This window comes from Salmo trutta, chromosome 20 (assembly GCF_901001165.1).
Source record: "Salmo trutta chromosome 20, fSalTru1.1, whole genome shotgun sequence".
NCBI classification, from domain to species: domain Eukaryota; kingdom Metazoa; phylum Chordata; class Actinopteri; order Salmoniformes; family Salmonidae; genus Salmo; species Salmo trutta.
In genome coordinates, this window is record NC_042976.1 from 14,982,022 (window position 1) to 15,009,152 (window position 27,131).

At 45.7% G+C, this 27,131-nt stretch overlaps 1 protein-coding gene across 2 annotated transcripts in view; it reads right to left on the reverse strand.

The window, feature by feature from the left end:
* LOC115155604 (protein disulfide-isomerase A5) overlaps positions 1–27,131 on the reverse strand; it is a 54,884-nt gene that overhangs the window by 19,139 nt on the left and 8,614 nt on the right. For both annotated transcript variants that reach the window (XM_029702377.1, XM_029702378.1), the window contains exons 3-11: positions 24,308–24,395; positions 17,013–17,096; positions 16,785–16,830; positions 15,763–15,855; positions 13,820–13,880; positions 12,905–12,972; positions 10,750–10,841; positions 7,438–7,509; positions 2,394–2,530 (exon numbers count right to left, since the gene is read on the reverse strand). In XM_029702377.1, coding sequence (XP_029558237.1) covers positions 2,394–2,530; positions 7,438–7,509; positions 10,750–10,841; positions 12,905–12,972; positions 13,820–13,880; positions 15,763–15,855; positions 16,785–16,830; positions 17,013–17,096; positions 24,308–24,395 — 741 coding nt within the window. The remainder of the gene's footprint in view (positions 1–2,393; positions 2,531–7,437; positions 7,510–10,749; positions 10,842–12,904; positions 12,973–13,819; positions 13,881–15,762; positions 15,856–16,784; positions 16,831–17,012; positions 17,097–24,307; positions 24,396–27,131) is intronic.

Sequence of the window (27,131 nt, forward strand, 5' to 3'; positions counted from 1 at the left end):
CAAAGACAACTGAACCAGGCACAGTGTGGAGGGAGGGAGCAGCACAGACAACTGAACCAGGCACAGTGTGGAGGGAGGGAGGGAGCAGCACAGACAACTGAACCAGCAGTGTGGAGGGAGGGAGGGAGCAGACAGACAACTGAACCAGCAGTGTGGAGGGAGGGAGGGAGCAGACAGACAACTGAACCAGCAGTGTGGAGGGAGGGAGGGAGCAGACAGACAACTGAACCAGCAGTGTGGAGGGAGGGAGGGGGCAGCACAGACAACTGAACCAGCAGTGTGGAGGGAGGGAGGGAGCAGCAAAGACAACTGAACCAGCAGTGTGGAGGGAGGGAGGGAGCAGAATAGACAACTGAACCAGCAGTGTGGAGGGAGGGAGGGAGCAGCACAGACAACTGAACCAGCAGTGTGGAGGGAGGGAGCAGCATAGACAACTGAACCAGGCACAGTGTGGAGGGAGGGAGGGAGCAGCATAGACAACTGAACCAGGCACAGTGTGGAGGGAGGGAGGGAGCAGCATAGACAACTGAACCAGCAGTGTGGAGGGAGGGAGGGAGCAGACAGACAACTGAACCAGCCGTGTGGAGGGAGGGAGGGAACAGCATAGACAACTGAACCAGCCGTGTGGAGGGAGGGAGGGAGCAGACAGACAACTGAACCAGCAGTGTGGAGGGAGGGAGGGAGGGAGCAGCACAGACAACTGAACCAGCAGTGTGGAGGGAGGGAGGGAGCAGCACAGACAACTGAACCAGCAGTGTGGAGGGAGGGAGGGAGCAGACAGACAACTGAACCAGCAGTGTGGAGGGAGGGAGGGAGGGAGCAGACAGACAACTGAACCAGCAGTGTGGAGGGAGGGAGGGAGGGAGCAGACAGACAACTGAACCAGCAGTGTGGAGGGAGGGAGGGAGGGAGCAGACAGACAACTGAACCAGCAGTGTGGAGGGAGGGAGGGAGGGAGCAGACAGACAACTGAACCAGCAGTGTGGAGGGAGGGAGGGAGGGAGCAGACAGACAACTGAACCAGCAGTGTGGAGGGAGGGAGGGAGGGAGCAGACAGACAACTGAACCAGCAGTGTGGAGGGAGGGAGGGAGGGAGCAGACAGACAACTGAACCAGCAGTGTGGAGGGAGGGAGGGAGGGAGGGAGCAGACAGACAACTGAACCAGCAGTGTGGAGGGAGGGAGGGAGCAGCATAGACAACTGAACCAGCAGTGTGGAGGGAGGGAGGGAGCAGCATAGACAACTGAACCAGCAGTGTGGAGGGAGGGAGGGAGCAGCATAGGCAACTGAACCAGCAGTGTGGAGGGAGGGAGGGAGCAGCATAGACAACTGAACCAGCAGTGTGGAGGGAGGGAGGGAGCAGCATAGACAACTGAACCAGCAGTGTGGAGGGAGGGAGCAGCATAGACAACTGAACCAGCAGTGTGGAGGGAGGGAGGGAGGGAGGGAGCAGCATAGACAACGGAACCAGCAGTGTGGAGGGAGGGAGCAGACAGGATAGGAACCTCTGGGTAAGAGCTGGACAAAAATAAAAGCTGATGCTCTTGATCATGAGACCATTACTCTCACTATGACAGGTGGACCATTTAGAAACCTCAGTGTGTGTTGGTGTGTGTGTCTCCACGTGTTCTTGGCAGTGCCAGGGAGGGTTTGTGTGTGTGTGTGTGTGTGTGTGTGTGTGTGTGTGTGTGTACAAGCTGCTGAAATGCCTGATATGCTTGTATCAGCTGGCTGCTCTTGGCTTGGGCGTCTCAGTGAGTGGCCACAGCAGTGCCCAGTGAAGTGTGAAAGCCAGGCTGCCCATTGTGAGAGGCAGGGCACCAAGGGAGGGTCGGTCTAGTGGCCTTCCTGTGTTATAACAAGGAGCCATATAAATGGGACTTGAACCCCCAGTGAGCCAGGGCTCGTTATTTACTACAAATGGGTCCCAGGGTGGGTCCCAGGGTGGGTCCCAGGGTGGGGACACGGGTGGGTCCCAGGGTGGGTCCCAGGGTGGGGACACGGGTGGGTCCCAGGGTGTGGACACGGGTGGGTCCCAGGGTGGGTACACGGGTGGGTCCACAGGGTGGGTACACAGGTGTCTTCATGCAGATTCAGAGTATAACAGTGCATGTAATGTTGCATTCTAAAATGCGTTTCAATATGCAAACATCCCCCTGACGTTTCCCTGCTTCTCTCCTGACCGAGATCACGTTCATTTGGAAGAAGCTGAAATGGAAATCGAACCAACTAACAATGTTAACTGTGACACTTTTACAATGTCTTTGTAACAAAAGCAATCTGTTACATATGTAGCCTCATGACGTCATCATAGCCTGTTCCCCTGAGTGTGTGTGTGTGTGTGTGTGTGTGTGTGTGTGAGATAGGCTACTCGCTGTGTGTGTGTTACTTACATGGGGCATGGAACATGACCAGGGCAGATGGGTGTTCCTCCAGGAACCCATCTAAGGAGTCGTCAGTCAGGTGGAAGACGGGGGAGTCAGTCTCCGACCATTGGACCTCTGGGGCCTTCGGCTGGGGGGGCTGGGGACTGGATGGGGAGAGCGAGGTGGTGGGGGGTGGGAGTGAAAATGAGAGGGGGAAAGATAGATGGGAAAGAGGGGTGAGAGCAAAAATGAGAGAGGGAAAGATGTAAGGAGGCCAGAAGTGAGTTAAAGCATGTCTGTTATGAGGCAGACCTAGCTATAGATCATCCTCCACCTCACATCAGCTACATCTGGCCTGTACTGGTCACACCCGTATGACAGAGCCCTCCCTACCACTGCCAAGACCAAATACAGACACCTTCCAGTCTTTTATCCATACTGGCCACTAGTCAAGGAGAAAATGTACGAGGGTTCATAACACTGTCTAGGGGGATGGATATCTGTTTTAAATGTCACTATGTGCAAATGGGATGCGGTCATAAATCTACAGCTTCCAGACAGTGTGCTCCGGAGTACTTAAAAAAAAGAGAACTAGGCAAGTCAGTTAAGAACAAATTCTGATGGCCTACGCCCCCCCCCCCCCCCCCCAGGCCAAACCCTCCCCTAAACCAGACGACTCTGGGCACCGAATCACAGCCAGTTGTAACACAGCCTGGTCTGTAGACACACCTCAAGCACTGCAATACAGTGGCTTAGACCGCTGCGCCACTCGGGAGGCCGAGTGCATGTCATCGCCATTATAATAAAAAGTACAGATGGGCTATACTTATACACAGTACTTATTCATAGCCAGATGTCCAGGTCGTTCCTAGGCAACATCAGGTGCACTTCCTCCTTAGCTAGATCGCGATGAATACCACTAAACCCCTTGTGTGTGTGTGTGTGGTGTCTCTTCCATAATTCCGCCATAGAGGAATCTAAAGGTCAAATGCTGCAGTATTTTTCAGGTTCAGGTTCAGCCCATCTCGTGGTGGCTGTGTTTTTTTAATTTTTATTGAACCTTTATTTAACTAGGCAAGTCCATTAAAAACAAATTCTTATTTACAATGACGGCCTACACCGACCAAATCCAGACAACGCTGGGCCAATTGGGCACCGCCCTATGGGACTCCCAATCCCGGCCGGATGTGATGCAGCCTGGATTCGATCCAGGGACTGTAGTGACGCCTCTTGCACTGAGATGCAGTGCCTTAGACCGCTGCGCCACTCGGGAGCCCTGTGTGAGGCCGTCAGAGGCATATTCACTAAGGATATTCAAGACGATTGGATACGTATCTAGATACATGGGCTTCGATACGATACAGGAACCATACGTTTTAATTTGAAATGATTCGGTGCTATTAGAGAACGAATTGATGCGATTCAATGCGATACAACACATACATTTTCCATTCTAAATTAAAATCTGCTGCTGATGGAGCTCACGAGCTGAGCCTTGCTGACGTGTGTGTGTGTGTGTGTGTGTGTGTGTGTGTGTGTGTGTACGTACTATGTAAGCACCTGAGCTGAGCTATAAGGGAGGCATCTACAGTACCACCCCACTACCTGGTTGGGGGGGGCAATGTAGCCTGTTTTCTGTCCCCCCACTTTGGCACTGAAATCACCATCACCCAGGGGCGGAAATCCCGGGGGGGACGGGGGGGACACGACCCCCCCCATCCTGGGAAAAATATGATTTGTCCCCCCCAATATATCACTGAAACATAACTATGTAATTTAAATAATATTAATAATACGCAATGAAAGCAATTGTGCTGATTATAGACACTTAATAGCGCGTTTTTAAGTTTCAAAAGATTGCGGCCCCCCCACCCTTTGCCTCACAATGGTTTGATCCACTGCCAGTTCCTTAGCTTGCTAGGTAACATAGAGGTCCTATCTACTGTCTGAAAGGCACTCAATGCACGTAACTGACGTGAAGTTAATCCAGTCAATCACGCACACACACTAGCTGAATATGCAGAGCTAGCGAGCAAATATTAACTATTAAGCTAGCTAGTACCTATTCCATTTATGTGGCGTCGTCAAAGATGGAATCTTTGCTATCGTCAATTTATGTTAAATGTTAATGTTAAATTTATTCCAAGATCAGCATGCATGTAAGTTAGTGCTTCAAAGTCCCTGTGATAAGGTTAGCGATAAACTGAACAGAACTACACTCTCTTCTACCATTGTTTTAAATATATTTAATGGTCTCGTTGCAAAAGCTAAATTGTCGCAAGGGAACTTTTATTTATATATTTTATTTCACCTTTATTTAACCCGGGTAGCAAAGATTATAGCAAACACCACTGAATTGGTGCTCGCTAGCTTTGCAAATTCAGCTATTGTTAGAAGCCAGCCAATATCAAACAAACGATTAAAATTACAAAAGGTTACAGCATATGTTGTGTAAATGGTAAACTCATACAGCTGTCAACTCTTGTCACTGCAATCCGTTTCACATTTGCTAGCTACCTTTTAGATCGAAGCCCATATAGAATGATAGAAGATAAGATGATAGAAGCCCATCTCCTACTGTAAATAACCTACATACTGTGTGTGTGTAGCCAACCAGGTAGAAAAATGGCAGAAAATTGGCAGAAAAAAGACGGACATCAGAGTATTTTTCAGTACACCAAAACGCAAAGTAAGAACCCTAATAGCCTAATATCTCAGACTAGTTGCTAAAATGTTCATAAGAAAGAAGTGAAATGCTAATGGAATGTTTCACAATGATGTCATTAGGCAGAGCAGGCAACAGATGGCACACAGACAGCAGAGGTGAGGACAGATATGCAGGGACAGACTGGCAGAGACAGGGAGTCTCAGGTAAGTTTGTTGAGTCTTTGTTTGGCAACATTATGAAAGGTTCTCAATTTTTTTACTTGTAAAATAGGAACATAATTGGAAAATGCCATGGATACCCCCACTCTCAAGTTTAACATATCTTAGTTCAGTCACCAGTTTAAGGCAATGGTATTGCTGTTGTGATTAGTTGTGTAGTTTTGGGTACCGGTAGTTAGGAGTACGGCAAACACCTTATTTCTTTGGTTCCTCAATATACATTTACCATATTACAACGTGGGCTATGTGTTACAGCACTACTTTTGGTGTCCCCCTCAGGAATTGCTCTTGAGAAAATTTCATGTAATTGTCCCCTCCAAAGTTGATATCAGATTTTCGCCCCTGCCATCACCCACAAATCAACTTGTCATTTTCGAAGATTAAGTGTTTGAGCTAGTAATGTATTAATATGTTTTGTGTACAAATTAGCTATGACATAGCCAATGCATACATAGCTTAATATTTATTGTGTACAAATTAGCTATGACATAGCCAATGCATATACAGCACAACTTTGGATTTCACCCCCCATCTCAAAATCAGATCGTTTTGACGTTTTTAGTGAGCTTTTCTCTTGCCTTGCAAAAGTGAATTCTGTCCTTGTTATGAAATTATCAACTTTACCGTGTGTGTGTGTGTGTGTGTACACATACACACACACACACACACACATACATACATACATACATACATACATACATACATACATACATACATACATACATACATACATATATATTTTGGTAAAACACAATTTTCAACAGCACATATTGTAGATAGCAATAGCCTAGCAATTTACATAAGTTGTCACTCAACTAGTAAAGCCTAATATCCCGAAAGGCATTTTTGAATTTGAATGTTCAAGGTTCTGCACAGATGTGCAAGATCAGTGCGCGAAGCTGGGCACACTGCGCAGTCTGACTAGGCTACTGATGTTCCCTGGGGTTGTTCGGCATGCAAAATGACTTGTTCAATGACTGTCAACACAGTTACATGCTTAGTTCCACACCGAATGAGAGGACGCATCAGGTGGCACAAAATTCATAACGTTTGAATAAATTCTCTGACCAATGCAAGCTACATTTGGATGGGTTTGGGGTCCGCGGACCAATGCTGACATAACGTTTGAATAGGGACCGATGCATATCGGTGAATCGTTACATCCCTAATCATTAACTATTAGTACTACAGGTCTCCTAGCTGGTCTCCTAGCTGGTCTCCTAGCTGGTCTCCTAGCTGGTCTCCTAGCTGGTCTCCTAGCTGGTCTCCTAGCTGGTCTCCTAGCTGGTCTCCTAGCTGGTCTCCTAGCTGGTCTCCTAGCTGGTCTCCTAGCTGGTCTCCTAGCTGGTCTCCTAGCTGGTCTCCTAGCTGGTCTCCTAGCTGGTCTCCTAGCTGGTCTCCTAGCTGGTCTCCTAGCTGGTCTCCTAGCTGGTCTCCTAGCTGGTCTCCTAGCTGGTCTCCTAGCTGGTCTCCTAGCTGGTCAGACTGGACAGGGACCTGGAGAAAGCCTCCGAGTCAGGACCACTTTGAACAGATGCTTGGTGGGTGTGGGCGTCTGTGTGTATGTGTGTGTTTGTGTGAGAGAGAGAACGAGAGTGTGTGTGTGTGAGTATGTGTACTTGTTATGGGTCTACACCGTGGGATTGTCTCTGAAGTGGTTAGAACACTGCACAGAGAGGAAAGCGGTCATGGTTTGAAGCATCTGCCAGAGCCACTCGAGACTCAAACTGTCTGTGTTCTTTGACCTTAGAGGCACTGTTCCTGTTCCCATATAACAATGTTTTCTCTCTGTCTGTGTTTCCTGAAATAGCTGTGAAATCTGTTCTGTGCCCTTTCAATAGACTAGAGCATGGTAAACAGTGGAATGAGTGTGAGAGCCAATGGGGAATAGAGTGAACGGGGACATTAAAGGGTGTGTTGATGCACACTTCATGCAGGAGTAAAATGCCATGTTTATCTAAAGCGGGTTACAGTACAGTAAGTGTACCGGTATACATTTTTAGTATATGCATGTGGCCTTGCTAACACCACACGCTTACCAACTGAGCCCAACAGGAATAGGCCACAGAACTTTTCCCACATCAGTTCCCTAACCAGTGATCAGGAAAAGCTCCGGACTCTATTTTATGAAGGGAAAGTGATAGAGGCGAAAGGAAGGCAGGAAGGAAACGGTTAAAACACTCACTTCTTCATCCAGTCAGCGATGTCCTTGGCTGTACCTCCGTAGTTTTCATAGTGGTGCAGGAACTTCCCCTTCCTAAAGACCGGGGGGGGGGGGGGGGGGACAACAACAGAGAGAAGAGTTGGGGAAAAAAGCTATAAAACATATGCTAGCGACAGTACAGAGCGACCCCATCTAGAAAACTCACGTCATGGGTGTTGCACAATGTTCTGAGTTGTGATTCTAAGAACTACTGCACTACCTACTGTAACCTACTGTTGACTACACTGAAAGAGATTACCTCTAGGAAAGTGCCTTTTATTACCACTAACATCACTTTATTGGTCAATGCACACAAGATACAACCGAAATTTGACTTGCGCTTTTATCCCAACCCCTCTGAAAGACACACATACATTCATAGACAGATTTTTTTGGAGAGGACCCGGGAGCTGTTGTTGTGGGGGGTTAAGTGCCTTGCCCAGGGGCACAACGGTAGGTAATGGCATCTAGGACAACCCTTCGATTGCCAGCTCACTTCCCACCTGATTTTTCCCATCAGACCTGGGATTCGACCTGGCAACCCTCTGGTTGCTGGCTCGCCTCACTAACCGCTAGGCTACCTGCTGCCCCACAGAGGATTTACAGGTTCCTCAGAGAAATTCAGTACACCAGAGAGCTGAGTCACTGTTGTGGAAAGTAGAAAGGAAACAAAGGAAATGTTTTGTGAAAAAAAGCTCAAACACATTAACATCACTAGGTTTAAACTTACTATTGTTTGGCTACAATTTAGCAAAAGAGCAAATCTTGTATGGACTCATCGTTATTATGCATTAGAAGAGAAACTGGCTAAAAACAGCATTTAGCTGTTCTGGAGGGGGGGGGGGGGTCCAATTGTGAGAATACTGCATATGTGGAAACAGATCCTCATGTACTAACTTCATCTTCCCTGACCTCCTGCATGTGTCCCGAGACTGAAATAAAATCGGTGGTGGTGGTGTGCCGTAGGACACTAGCTGCTCCAGCGGAACCTAGCTGCTCCAGCGGAACCTAGCTGCTCCAGCGGAACCTAGCTGCTCCAGCGGAACCTAGCTGCTCCAGCTGAACCTAATGCCTGCAGATCCTGGTCATTTGTAACCGTCACTGATCTGCAGGGAATAAAATACAGCAGCCAGAGTTGTACAGTATTAGTGCCACTCATCACTTGTAGTTTAATAGGCACAGAGGAAGAGGCCCTTGTCGGTTCCTACGTTTCGTTTTTTGCTCCGCAAAAATGTTAAAAACACTTAGGACTAAAGCCTGCAGGTATAATGCATGATGATGCAGTTATATAACAAGTTCTAAAGCATTATACACGCAGGCTTTAAGTATCAACAAAATGTATAACTTTGTGGCCTCTATTCACTGGAAAGAAAAGGCATTGGAAAGGGAACTTCAACAGCAAGACTGAGAAAGATCATTGAAGCAGCTGTAGGGTTGTTAGCCCCACCACTCTAGAGGCTGGGTTGGAAGGCTGAGTGTCTGGCACTCGCGGATGCTTTTTCAAAGCCTATGTCAGATACTCCAATTAGAGTAATTAGCTCCAATGAGTGTCATTTGCTCAATATTAGGAGTTAAGAAATAAAGTTGACAGCATTAGAAATAAGATATTCTCCTATTTTCAACTGTAGGCATGTCATTTCTATATACAGCACCAGTCAAAAGTTTGGACACAACTACTCATTCAAGGGTTTTTCTTTATTTTCTACATTGTAGAATAATAGTGAAGACAACAAAATTATGAAATAACATGTTGAACCATGTAGTAACCAAAAAAAAAAAGTGTTAAACAAATCCAAATATATTTTATATTTTAGATTCTTCAAAGTAGCCACCCTTTGCCTTGACAGCTTTGCACACTCTTGGCATTCTCTCAACCAGCTTCACCTGGAATGCTTTTCTAACAGTCTTGAAGGAGTTCCCACACTTGTTGGCTGCTTTTCCTTCACTCTGCGGTCCAACTCATCCCAAACCATCTCAATTGCGTTGAGGCCAGGTGATTATGGAGGCCAGGTCTTCTGATGCAGCACTCCATCACTCTCCTTCTTGGTCAAATAGCCATTAAAAAACAAATGATAGTCCCACTAAGCGCAAACCAGATAGGATGGCGTATCGCTGCAGAATGCTGTGGTAGCCATGCTGGTTAAGTGTGCCTTGAATTCCACATAAATCACTGACAAGGTCACTAGCAAAGCACCCCCACACCATCACATCTCCTCCTCCATGCTTCACGGTGCAAACCACACATGCAGAGATAATCCGTTCACCTACTCTGCGTCTCACAAAGACGAGGTTGGAACCAAAAATCTAAAATTTGGACTCATCAGACCAAAGGACAGATTTTCACCGGTCTAATGTCTATTGCTCATGTTTCTTGTCTCAAGCAAGTCTCCTCTTTCTATTGGTGTTCTTTAGTAGTGGTTTCTTTGCAGCAATTCAACCATGAAGGTCTGATTCACACAGTCTCCTCTGAACATTTGATGTTGAGATGTGTCTGGTACTTTAACTCTGAAGCATTTAAATGGGCTGGTAACTAATGAACTTATCCTCTGCAGCAGAGGTAACTCTGGGTCTTCCTTTCCTGTGGCGGTCCTCATGAGAGCCAGTTTCTTCATATCGCTTGATGGTTTTTGCAACTGCACTTGAAGAAACTTTTTTATTTTTCAGATTGACTGACGTTCATGTCTTAAAGTAATGATGGACTGTTGTTTCTCTTTGCTTATTTGAGCTGTTCTTGCCACAATAGGGACTTGGTCTTTTACCAAATGGGGCTATCTTCTGTATACCACCCCTACCTTGTCACAACACAACTGATTGGCTCAAACCTATAAAGGAGGAAATAAATTCCCCAAATTAACTTTTAACAAGGCACACCTGTTAATTGAAATGCATTCCAGGTGAGTATCTCATGAAGCTGGTTGAGAGAATGCCAAGAGTGTGCAAAGCTGTCATCAAGGCAAAGGGTGGCTACTTTGAAGAATCTCAAATAATCAACACTTGTTTGGTTACTACATGATTCCATGTGTGTTATTTCATAGTTTTGATGTGTTCACTATTATTCTACAATGTGGAAAACAGTAAAAATAAAGAAAAATCCTGGAATGAGTAGGTGACCAAACTTTTGATTGGTACTGTATTTGGACACACCTACTCCCTGCTGCACTTCCAAAGCCCTAAGTGGGAGGGAGTTGTGTGTGTGTGTGTGTGTGTGTGTGTGTGTGTGTGTGTGTGTGTGTGTGTGTGTGTGTGTGTGTGTGTATAGCTTAAAGTAAGGCGGATGAGAGAGATGAGACTCACTCAAAGTAGCAGAAGGTGGGGTAGCCCTTGACATTGTACTCCTGCTTGAGGCCGTCAAACTCGGCTGGGTGCACGTTCATCCCAGCCAGCACCTAGAGACCAGACACCGGGAGCACGAACATAATGTATTCAACATCATCACATCACAGCAGGTTACTTCATTAGAGAAGCACCAAAAAAAACTCCACTAAATTAAGATGAATGACTCAAAGGGGGAGACCATGTAAACAGAACGAGACATGAAAACAGGATGTGTGACAAAGGGGACAATGAAATATGCATTGTAATTTGTTCTATCTTGGTTGGCTTTTCAAAACTCAAAGCATCTGTCAAATCCATTTCAATCTGTGAGGTTCCCTGCCTTCATAATGTCAATGTTTTAGGACTTGTGTCAACACGATTTGGGCTGTCTTATTATTTTTGAAGACTTAAATAAACTTTGAGAAAAATGTCCTCTTCCTTCACCTGTGACGATATGGTGAAAAATGTGTTGGATGACCTGGCGGACTCTTGCTTATAGTCCCAAATCTATCACTTCCTTCTGCTATCACCTCCTCGCACGCACCACACACACACACACACACACACACACACACACACACACACACGCCATGCAGAGCCAAAACAGAACACTCCATATGTTGTGTGTGTTTGTGTGTGTGTGTGTGTATACAAGAGAGCTAAATGCATTCATTATGCAAATCTCTAAACAAGAGGCTTATTTATTCACTCATCATCAGCCAGACTAGCTGAAATCAGACAAAGTATGTGTCCCAAATGACTTCTTATTCCCTATATAGTGCACTACTAAAAAAGGTAATATAGGGAACAGGGTGGACAGGGAATAGGATGGCATTTGGGAACCGAACAAAAACACCTTAAATTAGATCCCATTCCTTTCTATGCTGCTCCATATGAGGCAAACACACGAACAGAGAGATGCAGCTACAGTAGGTGTTTCTAAGCAGTAGCTAGGTGGATGTTCTCCCCCCAGAGTCTCTCTACTATGCCTCTGTGCTTGAAGGTGCGTATTCGTTGTGAACACGCGGTCTTGGAGTTCACTTGATGCTTTCTCCTGTGTGATACTGATCCTTGGCTGACTCTTTGGTCTACTTTCTGGTTGTTGAGCTGGAGATGTTTTACTTCAGCACCGGAACCAAACTACATCTAGCTTTCAAATCTCATCTCTAACCTGTTTTAAAGGGTCAATCTGTTGGTTGCTACATCCATTTTCAAACTTAAAACAATTAGTTATTGAAGACAATACCTTAGATGCCTCATGAGCTTAGTTTAACTGTTGAACCCCATCAGAACCAACACATAAGCTTGTTTTAACTCCTCTGTTTGTAAACAATGTGAATGTAAACAAACACTGTATAGCCTCAAAACATGTTAAAACTATATTGTTGATATCATGGATGATCAGTCCTTGTATCCATAGCTCTGGCTGTGAACTGGAGAGTGGTTACATTTCCTCTAGCCCAATCCCTCAGCTTTTTACCAAATCATTGGTGGGGTTGACCTTGGTTATTCTTCCAACTGCAGATTGCTGCTTTAAGACTTGAATTTTACTATTTTGTTTTCAGTGTATATGTGTTTGTGGTGGAGGGAGGGAGGAGGACGAAAAGGGAGAGCGAACAAGGGAGCAAACACAAACACTCTGCAGTCTAAACTGGCATATAACCCATACAGAGACTGGAGACTTCAACTGCAGGAAGTTGATCCCATAACTGTGGCTGTGGGGATTTAAAAAGTGGCAATATGTACCTATTTGGGCGACCCGACCAAATTCACAAAGAAATGTGAGTAATAGATCTATCATTCTACTTGAAAGCAAGTCTAAGAAGCGGTAGATCTGTTCTATGTGTACCATTTCTATGATTTCCGTTGTTACGTTAGTTTTTTTTACGTCTTATACATTCCGTTTTGTACACCATCTTCAAAATAGCTGAAACAACAATATTTTTGGTTATGGAAAATATATTTCAGAGCAGTCAGTTTAGATGATGATACAATGATTCTGATGAATGGATTTGAACTGAGAATGTTTTGGGACTAACTACTAGGCAACTAACCCAAAACCAAACTCGGAGACAAAGCAGGTGACAGTGTGTTCGGATTTTAAGCAATGACAATGTGAGAAGATTTGACTTACATATGAACCCTTGGTCTCTGTAGCTGCCTGTTGAAATACAGGCTGCATCCTCTTACAGACACCACACCCTGTAGGAGGAAGAACACGACACATTACAGAAGCACACCGACAACTCGTCACTCAGTCGCTCTCAATCAACATACTAAACAAGAAGAGTTCCATTGTTTTATCATTCTATCAAGGGCCCAGTAGAATATGAATAGAACTTTGAAGAGCTTGATAGATCTAGATTATACAACCAATAAACTACTGCAACATCAACATTCAGTTCAAGGACCCAGTGCTTTGCCTTTATACAACTACAAATGGCCAATCGTTAAGTATTACTCCTGTCCGGTGAAATGCTATAAATCCATGCATTTTAATGAAAAGGCTGGATATAAATTGTAACATTTTTACATAAAAGAAAATCATCTAGAGCTTGTAAATTGGCTGGAGGAGCATGGTTGTACATTTCATCAATTATTTTATTCAATAAATACCTGATTATCAAAATCAATGAGTCTGGCAGTAAGGGAATAGGACAAATCGTAGAGGGCTTTAAGGGGCCTCCTTCCACCACATCACTTCCCTAAACTCTCTCTGCTTACTGGAGGGACGCATCCCAAATGGCACCCTATTCCATATATTGTGTACTACGTTTGACCAGGATCCATAGGACTCTGGTCAAAGGTAGTGCACTATGCAGGGCATATGGTGCAATTTGGGATGCGTCCCGTTTCATTTCCCATCTTCAAAGACTCTTCTGATGATGTGCTGTATATTCCATGCCAGTCATTAAAGATTATCTACCAATAGAAGCTATTTGCTCTTATCCAGACTTCTCTAAATAGCTTCGGTAGGAGTTCTTATCAAGAGGTAAAAACGTATATTAGGAGTCCGTGATTGTGTGTGTGTGTGTGTGTGATGACTCACATGGGGCATAGAACATCATGAGGATTGGCCTTTCCTCCCTCTTTAGAAGCTTCCTGAAGTCCTGAAAGAGAAAGGAGAAGAGCTGTGAGGAAAAAGGGACCTACTGTAGAATGCAGTGAGTGAACTCAGTAGATCGTTGCTCAATATCTCTGCCTGAAAAGTGTATAAGCCGTCAAAACCTTGGATTCTCTACCCTACTCCTGAAGTGTGCACTTGTACACTCCCCCTCATGGATTTAAAAGGAACGGACATGAGAATATGCCATTAAGATTCTCCCAAGGGCTGCATTCTGACTCTCTATCCTTCTCCAGATGTTTACACTTGTTCAATACCCCTAATGCATTTCAGAGGTCCATCCCCACTGACCTTCTCCTCCAATGGGGTTTGAGGAAGCGAGGAGAGAGGAGTATGTAATTGACATTCTCCCCGATTCTTCCTCTTCCAAGGTCGCTGACCTCTGACCTCCAATGTGCTTTGAAAGGGATCCTTTACTCCTCCCAGAGGAGAGTTGTTAAGGCTGACTAATCAACAGATATACTAGGAGCAGGGGGTGGACAACACTGAGGTACACCGTCCATCTCTCTGTCCATCTCTCTTTGGCTCTTCATATGCATCACTTAAAGGAAAGCACCAATCAAAAACGATCTTTTGGTATTTATTTCATTAGTCCACTGTTGATGTAACAATGGAAAACGCATCACACTGTGACACTTCCTGTATTTTTAAAGTTCCAGATCTTGAAAACGTGATTTCTGACATGCAAAACATGTTGGGACTGTATCAACAGTGAACTAAGGAAACAAATATCAAAAGATAGATTGAGTGGTACCTAAGTGACCAGTCACTATGACAATAACTTCCAGACAACAGCTGCTGTCAAACATGCTCATCATCAGAAGACTTTTTGAACATGCCTTTTGATGGACAGAGAGAGAGAGATCAATCTGCACTCAGAGGGTGAGCTCTCCTCTTATCCTAATGCTATATTCATCCTTCCTTCCTCACTTCCTGAAAGTCTCATTCAGCAGAAGCTGTTGACACATCTACACCACTCAACAACCCCCCAGGCATGATACGCCACCCAAAAATATAGGATAAAACAGAATGTTAGTTCATCAAAACACTGTTCAAAGGTGTGTGTGTGTGCGCCATTTGTGTACAGAGCTGGGTTCTGACGGCGTGTCGGCCTCGCTGTTGGAAGGCTGTCTGTCAGAGTGCTGACTGCAGTCAGACCAACTCTCCCTTAATAGGCCGTGTTTGAACTCAACTGACGTGAACTTCAGCGCGTTTCAGCTTTCTGATGATCACCTGGTCAGTGTATTGCTTTGTGTTGTCAGCTTGGAATGTATCAAGGTGACCACATGTAGTGGCAGGGAGGCTGGAGGGTAGGGACTCTCCACTCTAACCTTTGATGGGAAGTTAGTCAGTGGGTTGTTATGAACGGTTGTATCAAGGTGACCACATTTAGTGGCAGGGAGGCTGGAGGGTAGGGACTCTCCACTCTAACCTTTGATGGGAAGTTAGTCAGTGGGTTGTTATGAACGGTTGTATCAAGGTGACCACATTTAGTGGCAGGGAGGCTGGAGGGTAGGGACTCTCCACTCTAACCTTTGATGGGAAGTTAGTCAGTGGGTTGTTATGAACGGTTGTATCAAGGTGACCACATTTAGTGGCAGGGAGGCTGGAGGGTAGGGACTCTCCACTCTAACCTTTGATGGGAAGTTAGTCAGTGGGTTGTTATGAACGGTTGTATCAAGGTGACCACATTTAGTGGCAGGGAGGCTGGAGGGTAGGGACTCTCCACTCTAACCTTTGATGGGAAGTTAGTCAGTGGGTTGTTATGAACGGTTGTTGTAAACTGAAAGGAAGTCAACATTGTGCCAGGAAACACACACTCCCATGCAGAAGCACCTTGCTGTAAGACATGTTATTTCAGTACTTACTTTCTCAGTTTCTACATGAACAACATCTTTAGCATCCGGGTTCTCTTCCCAAAGAGGAGGTCCCGTGGGATCTTTTAAAAACGCCACCATGGACTGGAGGGCAGGAGAGAAGGAGAGACACTCAGAGTCTAAACAATCATTATCATTCTGTAACAACAAAACGTGATGTTCACCCGATAAGATTCTAGACATAGTGCTAAACACAAAAATAATTCCACATCATTTAAAAATATACATTTCCCCCCTGTTGTCATACAAAACAGAAGGTTCTAGTCTAACAGATGGCAGATGGTATAAATGGCCATCTCAGTGTTCTCCCATCCATCCATCCATCGCAAAGTAACCATGTAAGCAATTTCCACACGTTAACGGTTCATAATGCCTTTGATGAGGCTTCCAGACAGACATGAATAACCATTTAAATACCACAGAAGGTAGGACGGGGAACTAAAACACCGCTCCCTTTCTGCTCTGCTCAGCCATACACTAACTTTACAACTACATCCTTTTCACCATTTCAACAAATGAAAGTGAAACCTCCCTTCATATAAGTCCTATTCTTCAGTGAGGTTATTGCACCTGTCTTACCTTATTACCAACTAGACTACTATGTACTGATGTGCTCACAGCCTCATCCCCTGCCAATGGGCTGGACCAGCCAGGACCAGCCAGGACAGAGAGACGACAGATCTACTCCATTACTCCAGCCACTCTCATGCCAGCGCTCTGACTATAAAGCACTCATAAACCCATTGGATTATCAAGTCTTGACTAACCACAAGTCCGTCCAATCGGCATCATCGTGCAGGAAGAGAACCATGGTGATGTACAGAGACATTAAGAGAACGAACTCCCATTCATTTAACCAGGAAACAAAGATGTCACTCCAATAAGTGCATTGTTTTCATATCAATTACTGTATTGTTGACCTACACTAACAAGGAAAAGAAGATGTCACTGAAATAATGACTGTTGATTGAGACCTTGGGGGACTGTGGGACAATGAGTGAGTCAGTAAAGACCTTGTATGTAGCAGGTCTGTTGTACTCTGTATGGAACGTCCCATCTCTGCAAGAGACAAGAACATTATTCAATTAATAAAGAGAAGTAGCAGGGTACTTCTGGTTTAGCGTGGCCTTGCATGACTTCCTGGAGAACATTCGTACATGTCATTCTTTCTGATGGGCGGCATCTCTTCTAAGCGACATACAGTAAAACAATGAGGTACATGTTACAGTTGAGATACTCACTTATAATGCAGGAGATCAGCACCACCACTTTTAGAGCTGGGGTCTACCTTCACTTTCTTACATAGTTTACGTCCCTCTGAATCCCTGACAGAGACAGAGAGAGAGATGGAGGGACAGAGAGAGAGAGAGAGAGATGGAGGGACAGAGAGAGAGAGAGGAGGGACAGAGAGAGAGAGAGCGAGAGAGAGAGAGAGCGATGGAGGGAGAGAGAGAGCGATGGAGGGAGAGAGAGAGCGATGGAGAGAGAGAGAGAGAGAGCGAGAGGGAGAGCGATGGAGGGAGAGAGAGAGAGAGAGAGCGATGGAGGGAGAGAGAGAGAGAGCGATGGAGGGAGAGAGAGAGAGAGAGCGATGGAGGGAGAGAGAGAGAGAGAGCGATGGAGGGAGAGAGAGAGAGAGAGCGATGGAGGGAGAGAGAGAGAGAGAGCGATGGAGGGAGAGAGAGAGAGAGAGAGAGAGAGCGATGGAGGGAGAGAGAGAGCGATAGAGAGAGAGAGAGAGAGAGAGAGAGAGAGAGAGGGACAGAGAGAGAGAGGGACAAAGAGAGAGAGGGACAGAGAGAGAGAGAGAGGGACAGAGAGAGAGAGAGAGGGAGAGAGAGAGAGAGGGACATAGGAGAGAGAGAGAGAGAGGGACAGAGAGAGAGAGAGGAAGAGAGAGAGAGAGGGACAGAGAGAGAGAGAGAGGGACAGAGAGAGAGAGAGAGAGGGACAGAGAGAGAGAGAGAGGGACAGAGAGAGAGAGAGGGACAGAGAGAGAGAGAGAGGAGAGAGGGACAGAGAGAGAGAGAGAGAGAGAGGGACAGAGAGGACGAGAGAGAGGAGGGACCGAGCGAGAGACGATAGAGAGAGGAGAGGGACAGAGAGGGAGAGAGGAGGGACAGAGGAGAGCGAAGAGAGAGGGACAGAGAGACGAGAGAGAGAGGGACAGAGAGACAGAGAAGAGACTAGCGAGAAGAGCAGAGCGGGACAGAGAGGGAGAGAGGGGACAGAGAGAGAGACAGAGGGACAGAGAGAGAGAGGGACAGAGGAGAGAGGGACAGAGGGAGAGAGTGACAGAGAGAGGAGAGAGAAGAGGAACGAGAGAGAGAGGAGACAGAGAGAGAAGAGAGGAGGGACAGAGAGAGAGAGGGACAGAGAGAGAGAGGGGACAGAGAGAGAGAGGGGACAGAGAGAGAGAGAGAGAGGACAGAGAGAGAGAGAGAGAGAGAGGGACAGAGAGAGAGAGAGAGGACAGAGAGAGAGAGAGAAGAGGAGACAGAGAGAGAGAGGGACAGAGAGAGAGAGAGAGAGGGACAGAGAGAGAGAGAGAGAGAGGGACAGGAGGAGAGAGAGAGAGAGAGAGAGAGAGGACAGAGAGAGAGAGAGAGAGAGGGACAGAGGGACAGAGAGAGACAGAGGGACAGAGAGAGACAGAGGGACAGAGAGAGACAGAGGGACAGAGGGACAGAGAGACAGAGAGAGACAGAGGGACAGAGAGAGAGACAGAGGGACAGAGAGAGAGAGAGAGACAGAGGGACAGAGGGAGACAGAGGGACAGAGGGAGAGAGAGGGACAGAGGGAGAGAGAGGGACAGAGGGAGAGAGAGGGACAGAGGGAGAGAGAGGGACAGAGGGAGAGAGAGGGACAGAGGGAGAGAGAGGGACAGAGGGAGAGAGAGGGACAGAGGGAGAGAGAGGGACAGAGGGACAGAGAGAGACAGAGGGACAGAGAGAGACAGAGGGACAGAGGGAGAGAGATGGAGAGAGATGGAGAGAGATGGAGAGAGATGGAGAGAGATGGAGAGAGATGGAGAGAGATGGAGAGAGAGCGAGAAACAAATGTCAAAAACATTAACAGAGGTTGAAAAGCCACTGTGGAATTCATATTGACTGCATCAAGTCTTGTTAATAAGATCTCTGCATAGAGACAGATTAGACTGAGGTGTACAGTACAGACACACACTAATCTGTAGAGGGTTGATTAGACTGAGGTGTACAGTACAGACACACTAGTCTGTAGAGGGTTGATTAGACTGAGGTGTACAGTACAGACACACACTAGTCTGTAGAGGGTTGATTAGACTGAGGTGTACAGTACAGACACACTAGTCTGTAGAGGGATGATTAGACTGAGGTGTACAGTACAGACACACACTAGTCTGTAGAGGGATGATTAGACTGAGGTGTACAGTACAGACACACTAGTCTGTAGAGGGATGATTAGACTGAGGTGTACAGTACAGACACACACTAGTCTGTAGAGGGTTGATTAGACTGAGGTGTACAGTACAGACACACTAGTCTGTAGAGGGATGATTAGACTGAGGTGTACAGTACAGACACACACTAGTCTGTAGAGGGTTGATTAGACTGAGGTGTACAGTACAGACACACACTAGTCTGTAGAGGGTTGATTAGACTGAGGTGTACAGTACAGACACACACTAGTCTGTAGAGGGATGATTAGACTGAGGTTTATGTAAAGAACACAAATCCATATAATTACATTCAGCCTTTTTTACCCTTATTTTACCAGGTAAGTTGACTGAGAACACATTCTCATTTACAGTAACGACCTGGGGAATAGTTACAGGGGAGAGAAGGGTGGTGGGGTGAATTAGCGAATTGGAAGCTAGGGATGATTAGGTGGCCTTGATGGTATGAGGGCCAGATTGGGACACGGGCTAAATTATTCTTACAATAATTGCCATGAGAACTTTAATGGCCAAATAGAGTTTTTGACCAGACCAGCAGCATCTGGTCTCCCATCCAGGGACCGACCAGGACCAAACCTGCTTAGCTTCAAAGGCAAGTCAGCAGCAGGATGCAGGGTGGTATGCTTCTGGCCTATGAAGTTACCCACAGATGCAGGAGGGGCCTCTGTCATATTTCCCAGAATGCTCTGTTGCAGGTTGATTTTTTAAATTGCTTGTTTCAATATCTGTGTTTTCTATGCTACACAAAGATAACAAACATCAATTTTTCTATACTAATCCAATCTGCATGTGGTTGGATTTATAGCAACTGATTAGTGAGACACACAGTTGTTCCAGCGGTGAAGGTAGTCTTTAAGTACTGGATTTTCCCCTACCAACTGAAGAGGGTCCATCTTTAGAGGAACACACACACACACAGCTCCCCCACCAAACCTACATATTCACCACCCACACAAAGCACAGCTCTCTCGACGATAATAACTCCCCTTCTCTCCAGTGATAATGAGCATGGGAATGTATTACATAAGGACAGAGACAGAGAGGGAGAGGAGAGAGAGGGAGAGAGGAGAGCTAAGCCCTATGCTAAAGGAAATTCAAAGAGATGGAATTAAATGACAGCTCTGAATGCACAGGCCCCAATCAGAAAAATATCCAGCACGCTGTCCTTTAAGATACAAAGAGAGGCCGTCATTAGTGCTATATACACTCCCCTACGTATTTATTCAAATAGTGAGGCTATAACTTTTCATTTGGCTCTATACTTCTGCCATTGGGATTTGAGATCCAATGTTTCATGAGGTAACAGTACAGAACGTCACCGGAGTACTTTTAACTTCATCAAGAGAGTAACCAGAGACAGGGAGTTAAATCTATGAAGTTATCCACAGATGTGGGAAGGGCCTCTTATATTTCCCAGCATGCTCTGCTGCAGGTTGATCTTGTCCATTTGTTTTCACATGTAAATTGATTGGTTTTGATCTTATGCTACACTAGGATAAGAAACATAGATTGGATTAGTATAGAAAAATGTATGTGGCTGGATTTAGTCAGGTAGTTGTTCCAGTTAACATGGTGTTGGTAGTCTTCATGTGCTGTATTTCCTTCCCTACTCTGTCAGGTAGTTGTTCCAGTTAACATGGTGTTGGTAGTCTTCATGTGCTGGATTTCCTTCCCTACTCTGTCAGGTAGTTGTTCCAGTTAACATGGTGTTGGTAGTCTTCATGTGCTGGATTTCCTTCCCTACTCTGTCAGGTAGTTGTTCCAGTTAACATGGTGTTGGTAGTCTTCATGTGCTGGATTTCCTTCCCTACTCTGTCAGGTAGTTGTTCCAGTTAACATGGTGTTGGTAGTCTTCATGTGCTGGATTTCCTTCCCTACTCTGTCAGGTAGTTGTTCCAGTTAACATGGTGTTGGTAGTCTTCATGTTCTGGATTTCCTTCCCTACTCTGTCAGGTAGTTGTTCCAGTTAACATGGTGTTGGTAGTCTTCATGTGCTGGATTTCCTTCCCTACTCTGTCAGGTAGTTGTTCCAGTTAACATGGTGTTGGTAGTCTTCATGTGCTGGATTTCCTTCCCTACTCTGTCAGGTAGTTGTTCCAGTTAACATGGTGTTGGTAGTCTTCATGTGCTGGATTTCCGTCCCTACTCTGTCAGGTAGTTGTTCCAGTTAACATGGTGTTGGTAGTCTTCATGTGCTGGATTTCCTTCCCTACTCTGTCAGGTAGTTGTTCCAGTTAACATGGTGTTGGTAGTCTTCATGTGCTGGATTTCCTTCCCTACTCTGTCAGGTAGTTGTTCCAGTTAACATGGTGTTGGTAGTCTTCATGTTCTGGATTTCCTTCCCTACTCTGTCAGGTAGTTGTTCCAGTTAACATGGTGTTGGTAGTCTTCATGTGCTGGATTTCCGTTCCTACTCTGTCAGGTAGTTGTTCCAGTTAACATGGTGTTGGTAGTCTTCATGTGCTGGATTTCCTTCCCTACTCTGTCAGGTAGTTGTTCCAGTTAACATGGTGTTGGTAGTCTTCATGTGCTGGATTTCCTTCCCTACTCTGTCAGGTAGTTGTTCCAGTTAACATGGTGTTGGTAGTCTTCATGTGCTGGATTTCCTTCCCTACTCTGTCAGGTAGTTGTTCCAGTTAACATGGTGTTGGTAGTCTTCATGTTCTGGATTTCCGTCCCTACTCTGTCAGGTAGTTGTTCCAGTTAACATGGTGTTGGTAGTCTTCATGTGCTGGATTTCCTTCCCTACTCTGTCAGGTAGTTGTTCCAGTTAACATGGTGTTGGTAGTCTTCATGTGCTGGATTTCCTTCCCTACTCTGTCAGGTAGTTGTTCCAGTTAACATGGTGTTGGTAGTCTTTATCTGCTGGATTTCCTTCCCTACTCTGTCAGGTAGTTGTTCCAGTTAACATGGTGTTGGTAGTCTTTATCTGCTGGATTTCCTTCCCTACTCTGTCAGGTAGTTGTTCCAGTTAACATGGTGTTGGTAGTCTTCATGTGCTGGATTTCCTTCTCTACTCTGTCAGGCATTCTAAATGCAAGTTGAGAGATGTAAAGGTTCTGGTCATCTTCCATTAAGTTGGCTTCCAACAGAGACTGAATATCACATTGCAAACCAGCATAATGTGACACATTAAGAAATATTCAAATAAAGCTTTACACCTTTATAACTCAAAGGAAGTAAATTGAAAGAGAAGTGTACTCTGCTGTAGTTTGTTTTTTCAAAACCCAGAAGTGTAAAACGGCATGGGACTTGATTAAAAACGACACTGAAAAGAGTAATCCAGCAAACAGAGTTGGAAGAGGGAACACAGGGGGTGTTTGGAGGAAGTGAGAAGAGGGAGAGCGGTAGTAAGTCATTGAAAAGGTCTACGTGATGACAGAACTGTGATTCACCTAGAGAGGACAGGTCAAGTCAAACTTCTGTCCACAGACGAGGAGAGACGTGTGCTCCAGAGACGTGTAGTTACCCAGCAGGCAACGCTGGTTGAAATGGCGTCATTACAACTGGTTTTCAACCAGCTTGCCTGCTGAGGCTTCAGGCTAGCATTCCGTCTGATGGTACACCAAACAGTCAGAGACGAATGAACTCAATAACAAAAAGAATAAAACTGTTTCAAATCTCCTAGTTTTCTCAGCAGTCTAGCATCCATGCCTGCCCCGTTCCTCTGACATCATCACTGTTGGACATCTCTCAGGTCATCTGGTGAGTATGTGTCAACGTGGGCTCACATTCCTTTCTGTTGGCAGGGGCCACTGTTCTTCCAACGACACCCGTGAGGATGTCTCTCTCCCTGTCCAGAAGCGCTTGGCTAAGCTTCGTTTTGGTGCTGGTCCATGGGAGAACTGGCGACGGTTTGGAAACCTCACAGCTAGAGAGAGGCTGGCTGAACAGTAACAGCAGCCATGAACCCTGTCTATCAGGTCCTCTGTTGGGTCGCTGGCACAGGTATGTACAACCTTCAGGAACTTCCACACCTTTCAGCATTTCTTGACTGAATTTGTTTTAAATGAGAGTGGAATAATGGTTGAAATGAGTGGGGAGAAACGGAGAGACGGACATGCAGAGAGCAGCAGCTGGGATTCTTATCCTAGGTGAAGGTGATAGAGTATGCACTACAGGTGGCAAAGTTAACCATAAGAACAGCCTCAGCCTCGCACCACACCCTTCAGAAATAAGGCATAAGCTGTAGAAAGAGAGGGTTGACAGATTTACTACGGTGAAAAGAAACAAAATCTCTCACAGCAAATCTTGTTTGGACGAAGGTCGATATAAAACTGCTGACCAGGCTACATTGTTTTGAGACAATTTTCCTTCCTTGTCCGTCATCCATCTTCCATCTTGGAAAGGCTAGCATTTTTTTGTTGAGGGATGCTTTGAGTGGTAGGTGTCAGAGGGATGATCTTGATTCCTTTGTAGCTTTCTGTTTGAAGACTTTTCTCCGGAGCACGAAGATGGCTCAAGGTTGAGGTTGACAGGTATAAAAAAACAAGGGAGTAAAAATGGCAGAAAAAAAACTACAGTAGAAGTTGGATAAGGCAGGGGGAAAGGAAAACAATTCTTCTAGTGTGTCTTGGGAGTGTGATGGATACTCCCAGGAAGAACACTTCCAGAGAATGAGTTCCAAATGGTTCATCTGCCCAGACCTGACAGGGAGACAGGGACAGGAAACCATGTTCCCACACAATGCCCATGACTCATTCATACTCATTCAGACAACTCCTTACTTCCGAACACAGACAGAACGAGCGTGCACACAGTCACGCACATACACAAACTGAGTGTGTGACGAGACCATTCTCCTCCTCTCTCCAGCCCTCAGCAGGATGTGGAGAGTGCGAGACTCCCTATTTTAATGAGTGTCTTGTCTCCAATCTCCAGAGGGATATGCCACGCAGAGACACATCGATTAGAAGTGCAGTGGAGAGATGGATGTAAATAGATATGACAACAGCATGCAGCTGGCCTGGGGCTTCAATAGCTAACCTAAAATGCTTTTTGGAAAATCCCTTGGATGTGACATATGACCTACAGCACGTGACATGGTGACTGAAGTGATAAAGCCATTCCATACTGTAATTAAATCAACCCTGTACTTACCCACAGTTGACCCAGGCGATGGTGCCCTGTCCTTTGATAACCTGGGCCACGTCAGACAGCAGCTTCAGCTTGGAGTCCCCGGAGGTAGCTGTTTACATACACAAGATACGAGGACAGGAGTAGGTTACAACACCTTTCATTACAATATGGGTTATATTACTCAGCTCACCAGCTTTCAATACTCAAGAACTCTAAAACCTGTAACTCGCTGAAGGTCAGAGGTCACAACACTCAAAACATGGGACTATAAACTCAAGCAACAAATCACAGGAGGGTATACGCAAGCATCACCAAGTACCATCCATCACCTTGTGACATCCCCTAGCCGAGCGTTCACTAGGCTACCTCCAACATGCTACGAGTATCAGAAACACAGCATAGGTCAAGGCCTACTGAGAAAACCATCAAAGAATAAACTGGAATGTACTGTAACAATACCGTGCAACATTACACAATGTCCATTGAGATACAATGTGGACTCAAAACAGTAAAATGACTGATTGTTTAGTCCCTGCTCAACCAACAACACTTTTACAACCCCTTCAACACTTATTATGAGTAGAACACTTCCTGGTTCTATGGACACCTCATCTATATTTAGCTTTGCGGGCATTGCCATGATACTGAGGATTAGGGACCCATTGTGCGTCCCAAAGGTAGTGCACTATATAGGGAATAGGGTGCCATTTGGGACGTAGAGAATAGATTGCCATTTGGGACCCTCTACCCTTAGTAGAAAGAGGGAGTAGCCGACTGCAGGAAATAAAATGAGTGGTGGTGGTGGGGGGGGACTAAACCGTCGGAGAATGCCAGAACGCAGCGCCGCAGAAACGGCAAGCAATCAATCACGGGGCGGCGTTTGATACGTGCAAGTATTAACCAATGACCTAACACTGTCTGAAACGGCCCATGAATTATAAAACAAATACATGTGGAGAATCGTATGTACACACATAATTCATGGGAGTGGTGGGGCCCTGAGAGGCCTCTTCCTGTGCACCGAGTGTTTATGCTGACAGAGCATCACACGACACACAGCAGGGCTTGACATGAACCGTTTTAGCCACAGTAGGACTGTTTTTTTTACTTGTCAGAAAGCTCAAGTCGCTTGTCCAAAAATACAAACTGGTCTGGAACACCATGGGCCAAAAAGGTGACTGAAATTTGTGTTGTATAACGCAAGGAAGCACTTCATAAAATAAACATCATTATCCCCACTGGTAGTGACAATGGGAGGCTGCTGGGCTCAGTGACAATGGGAGGCTGCTGGGCTCAGTGACAATGGGAGGCTGCTGGGCTCAGTGACAATGGGAGGCTGCTGGGCTCAGTGACAATGGGAGGCTGCTGGGCTCAGTGACAATGGGAGGCTGCTGGGCTCAGTGACAATGGGAGGCTGCTGGGCTCAGTGACAATGGGAGGCTGCTGGGCTCAGTGACAATGGGAGGCTGCTGGGATCAGTGACAATGGGAGGCTGCTGGGCACAGTGACAATGGGAGGCTGCTGGGCTCAGTGACAATGGGAGACTGCTGGGCTTTGATCCCATGTATTATATCTCCTGAGAAAAAGCCTGCATCCCAGTAGATCTCCTGGACTCTCCAGGAGGAGGGTTGGCCACCTTGCAACATTACAAATACAACCAAGCACTTTTTATGCTTTTATAAATTAATTCCCTCATTCAATGAACCAGGGATCAACTGGCTAAGGTGGGCGAGGTAGATAACTAATAAGTCTATTTGGAAGGTTAAAATATTCAGTGTTCAGGGGAGATCTTGACAGCATAGGAGTTACTAGTTAATGAGGCTATTCTAATAATATTTTTGGACTTTGTCAGAATGACATGGCCATTATTGAATAGAGGAGAATCCTTGCCAATTTTCAGCACTAGAGACGGTTTTACCACCGAAGTATGCAGCATTGGTTTCATCAGATGCGCACCCATATCAACTGTGTGTTGGCCATTTGTGGTTATATACTAGTGCCGGTGGAAAGTTATCGGACTTGACAATGACATTAATGCATGCTAATAGATAAATAGTTAACTAAATAGATAGCCGTTTCAAAACAGTTTGTTATATTATCTAATTAGTCTGTATATCATTATTTTTCCTGCTGCCCACATGTTTCCCTCTCTCCTCTGGTAAAGGCCCACACACAGGTAATGCACAGACCATGACGGTTTCAGGATTGTCATTGCTGACAACATTTTTTGCTGTAACTGGCCGAATAACTCACCAGCAAACACACACCGGCAAACACACACCGGCAAACACACACCGGCAAACACACACGGCACAGAATCTTATATGAGAGTGAACTGAGCACTTTCCGCTGGCATGAAATATGCTAATTAAAATTGAATTAAATGCAAGAGAGGCTGATTTCCCTAATGGCTATAGGTGAATGCAGTTTTATGGCTTTATTTGACCGCATTTAGCTTGGGTGTCTTTTTCTGTTCAAGTACATTGTTCTATGCTAAAAAATCCAAGGGGAGATGTCACAAGCCTACAAGCCTGCAGGTCAATCACAGTCCTTCCAGAATGTTGTTAATTTCCCACTACAAATGATGGATCACAGATAATAACAGACCAATATTTGAGATTGTTTACACCAAAGAAAGGCAGATCTAACTTCACATATCATTTTTACTACAAAGGGCCTAAAGTATGCCCACTGACCCACCTGACTTAGTGTAGAGCACCAGGACATTGGCTCTAACCCACCTGACTTAGTGTAGAGCACCAGGACATTGGCTCTAACCCACCTGACTTAGTGTAGAGCACCAGGACATTGGCTCTAACCCACCTGACTTAGTGTAGAGCACCAG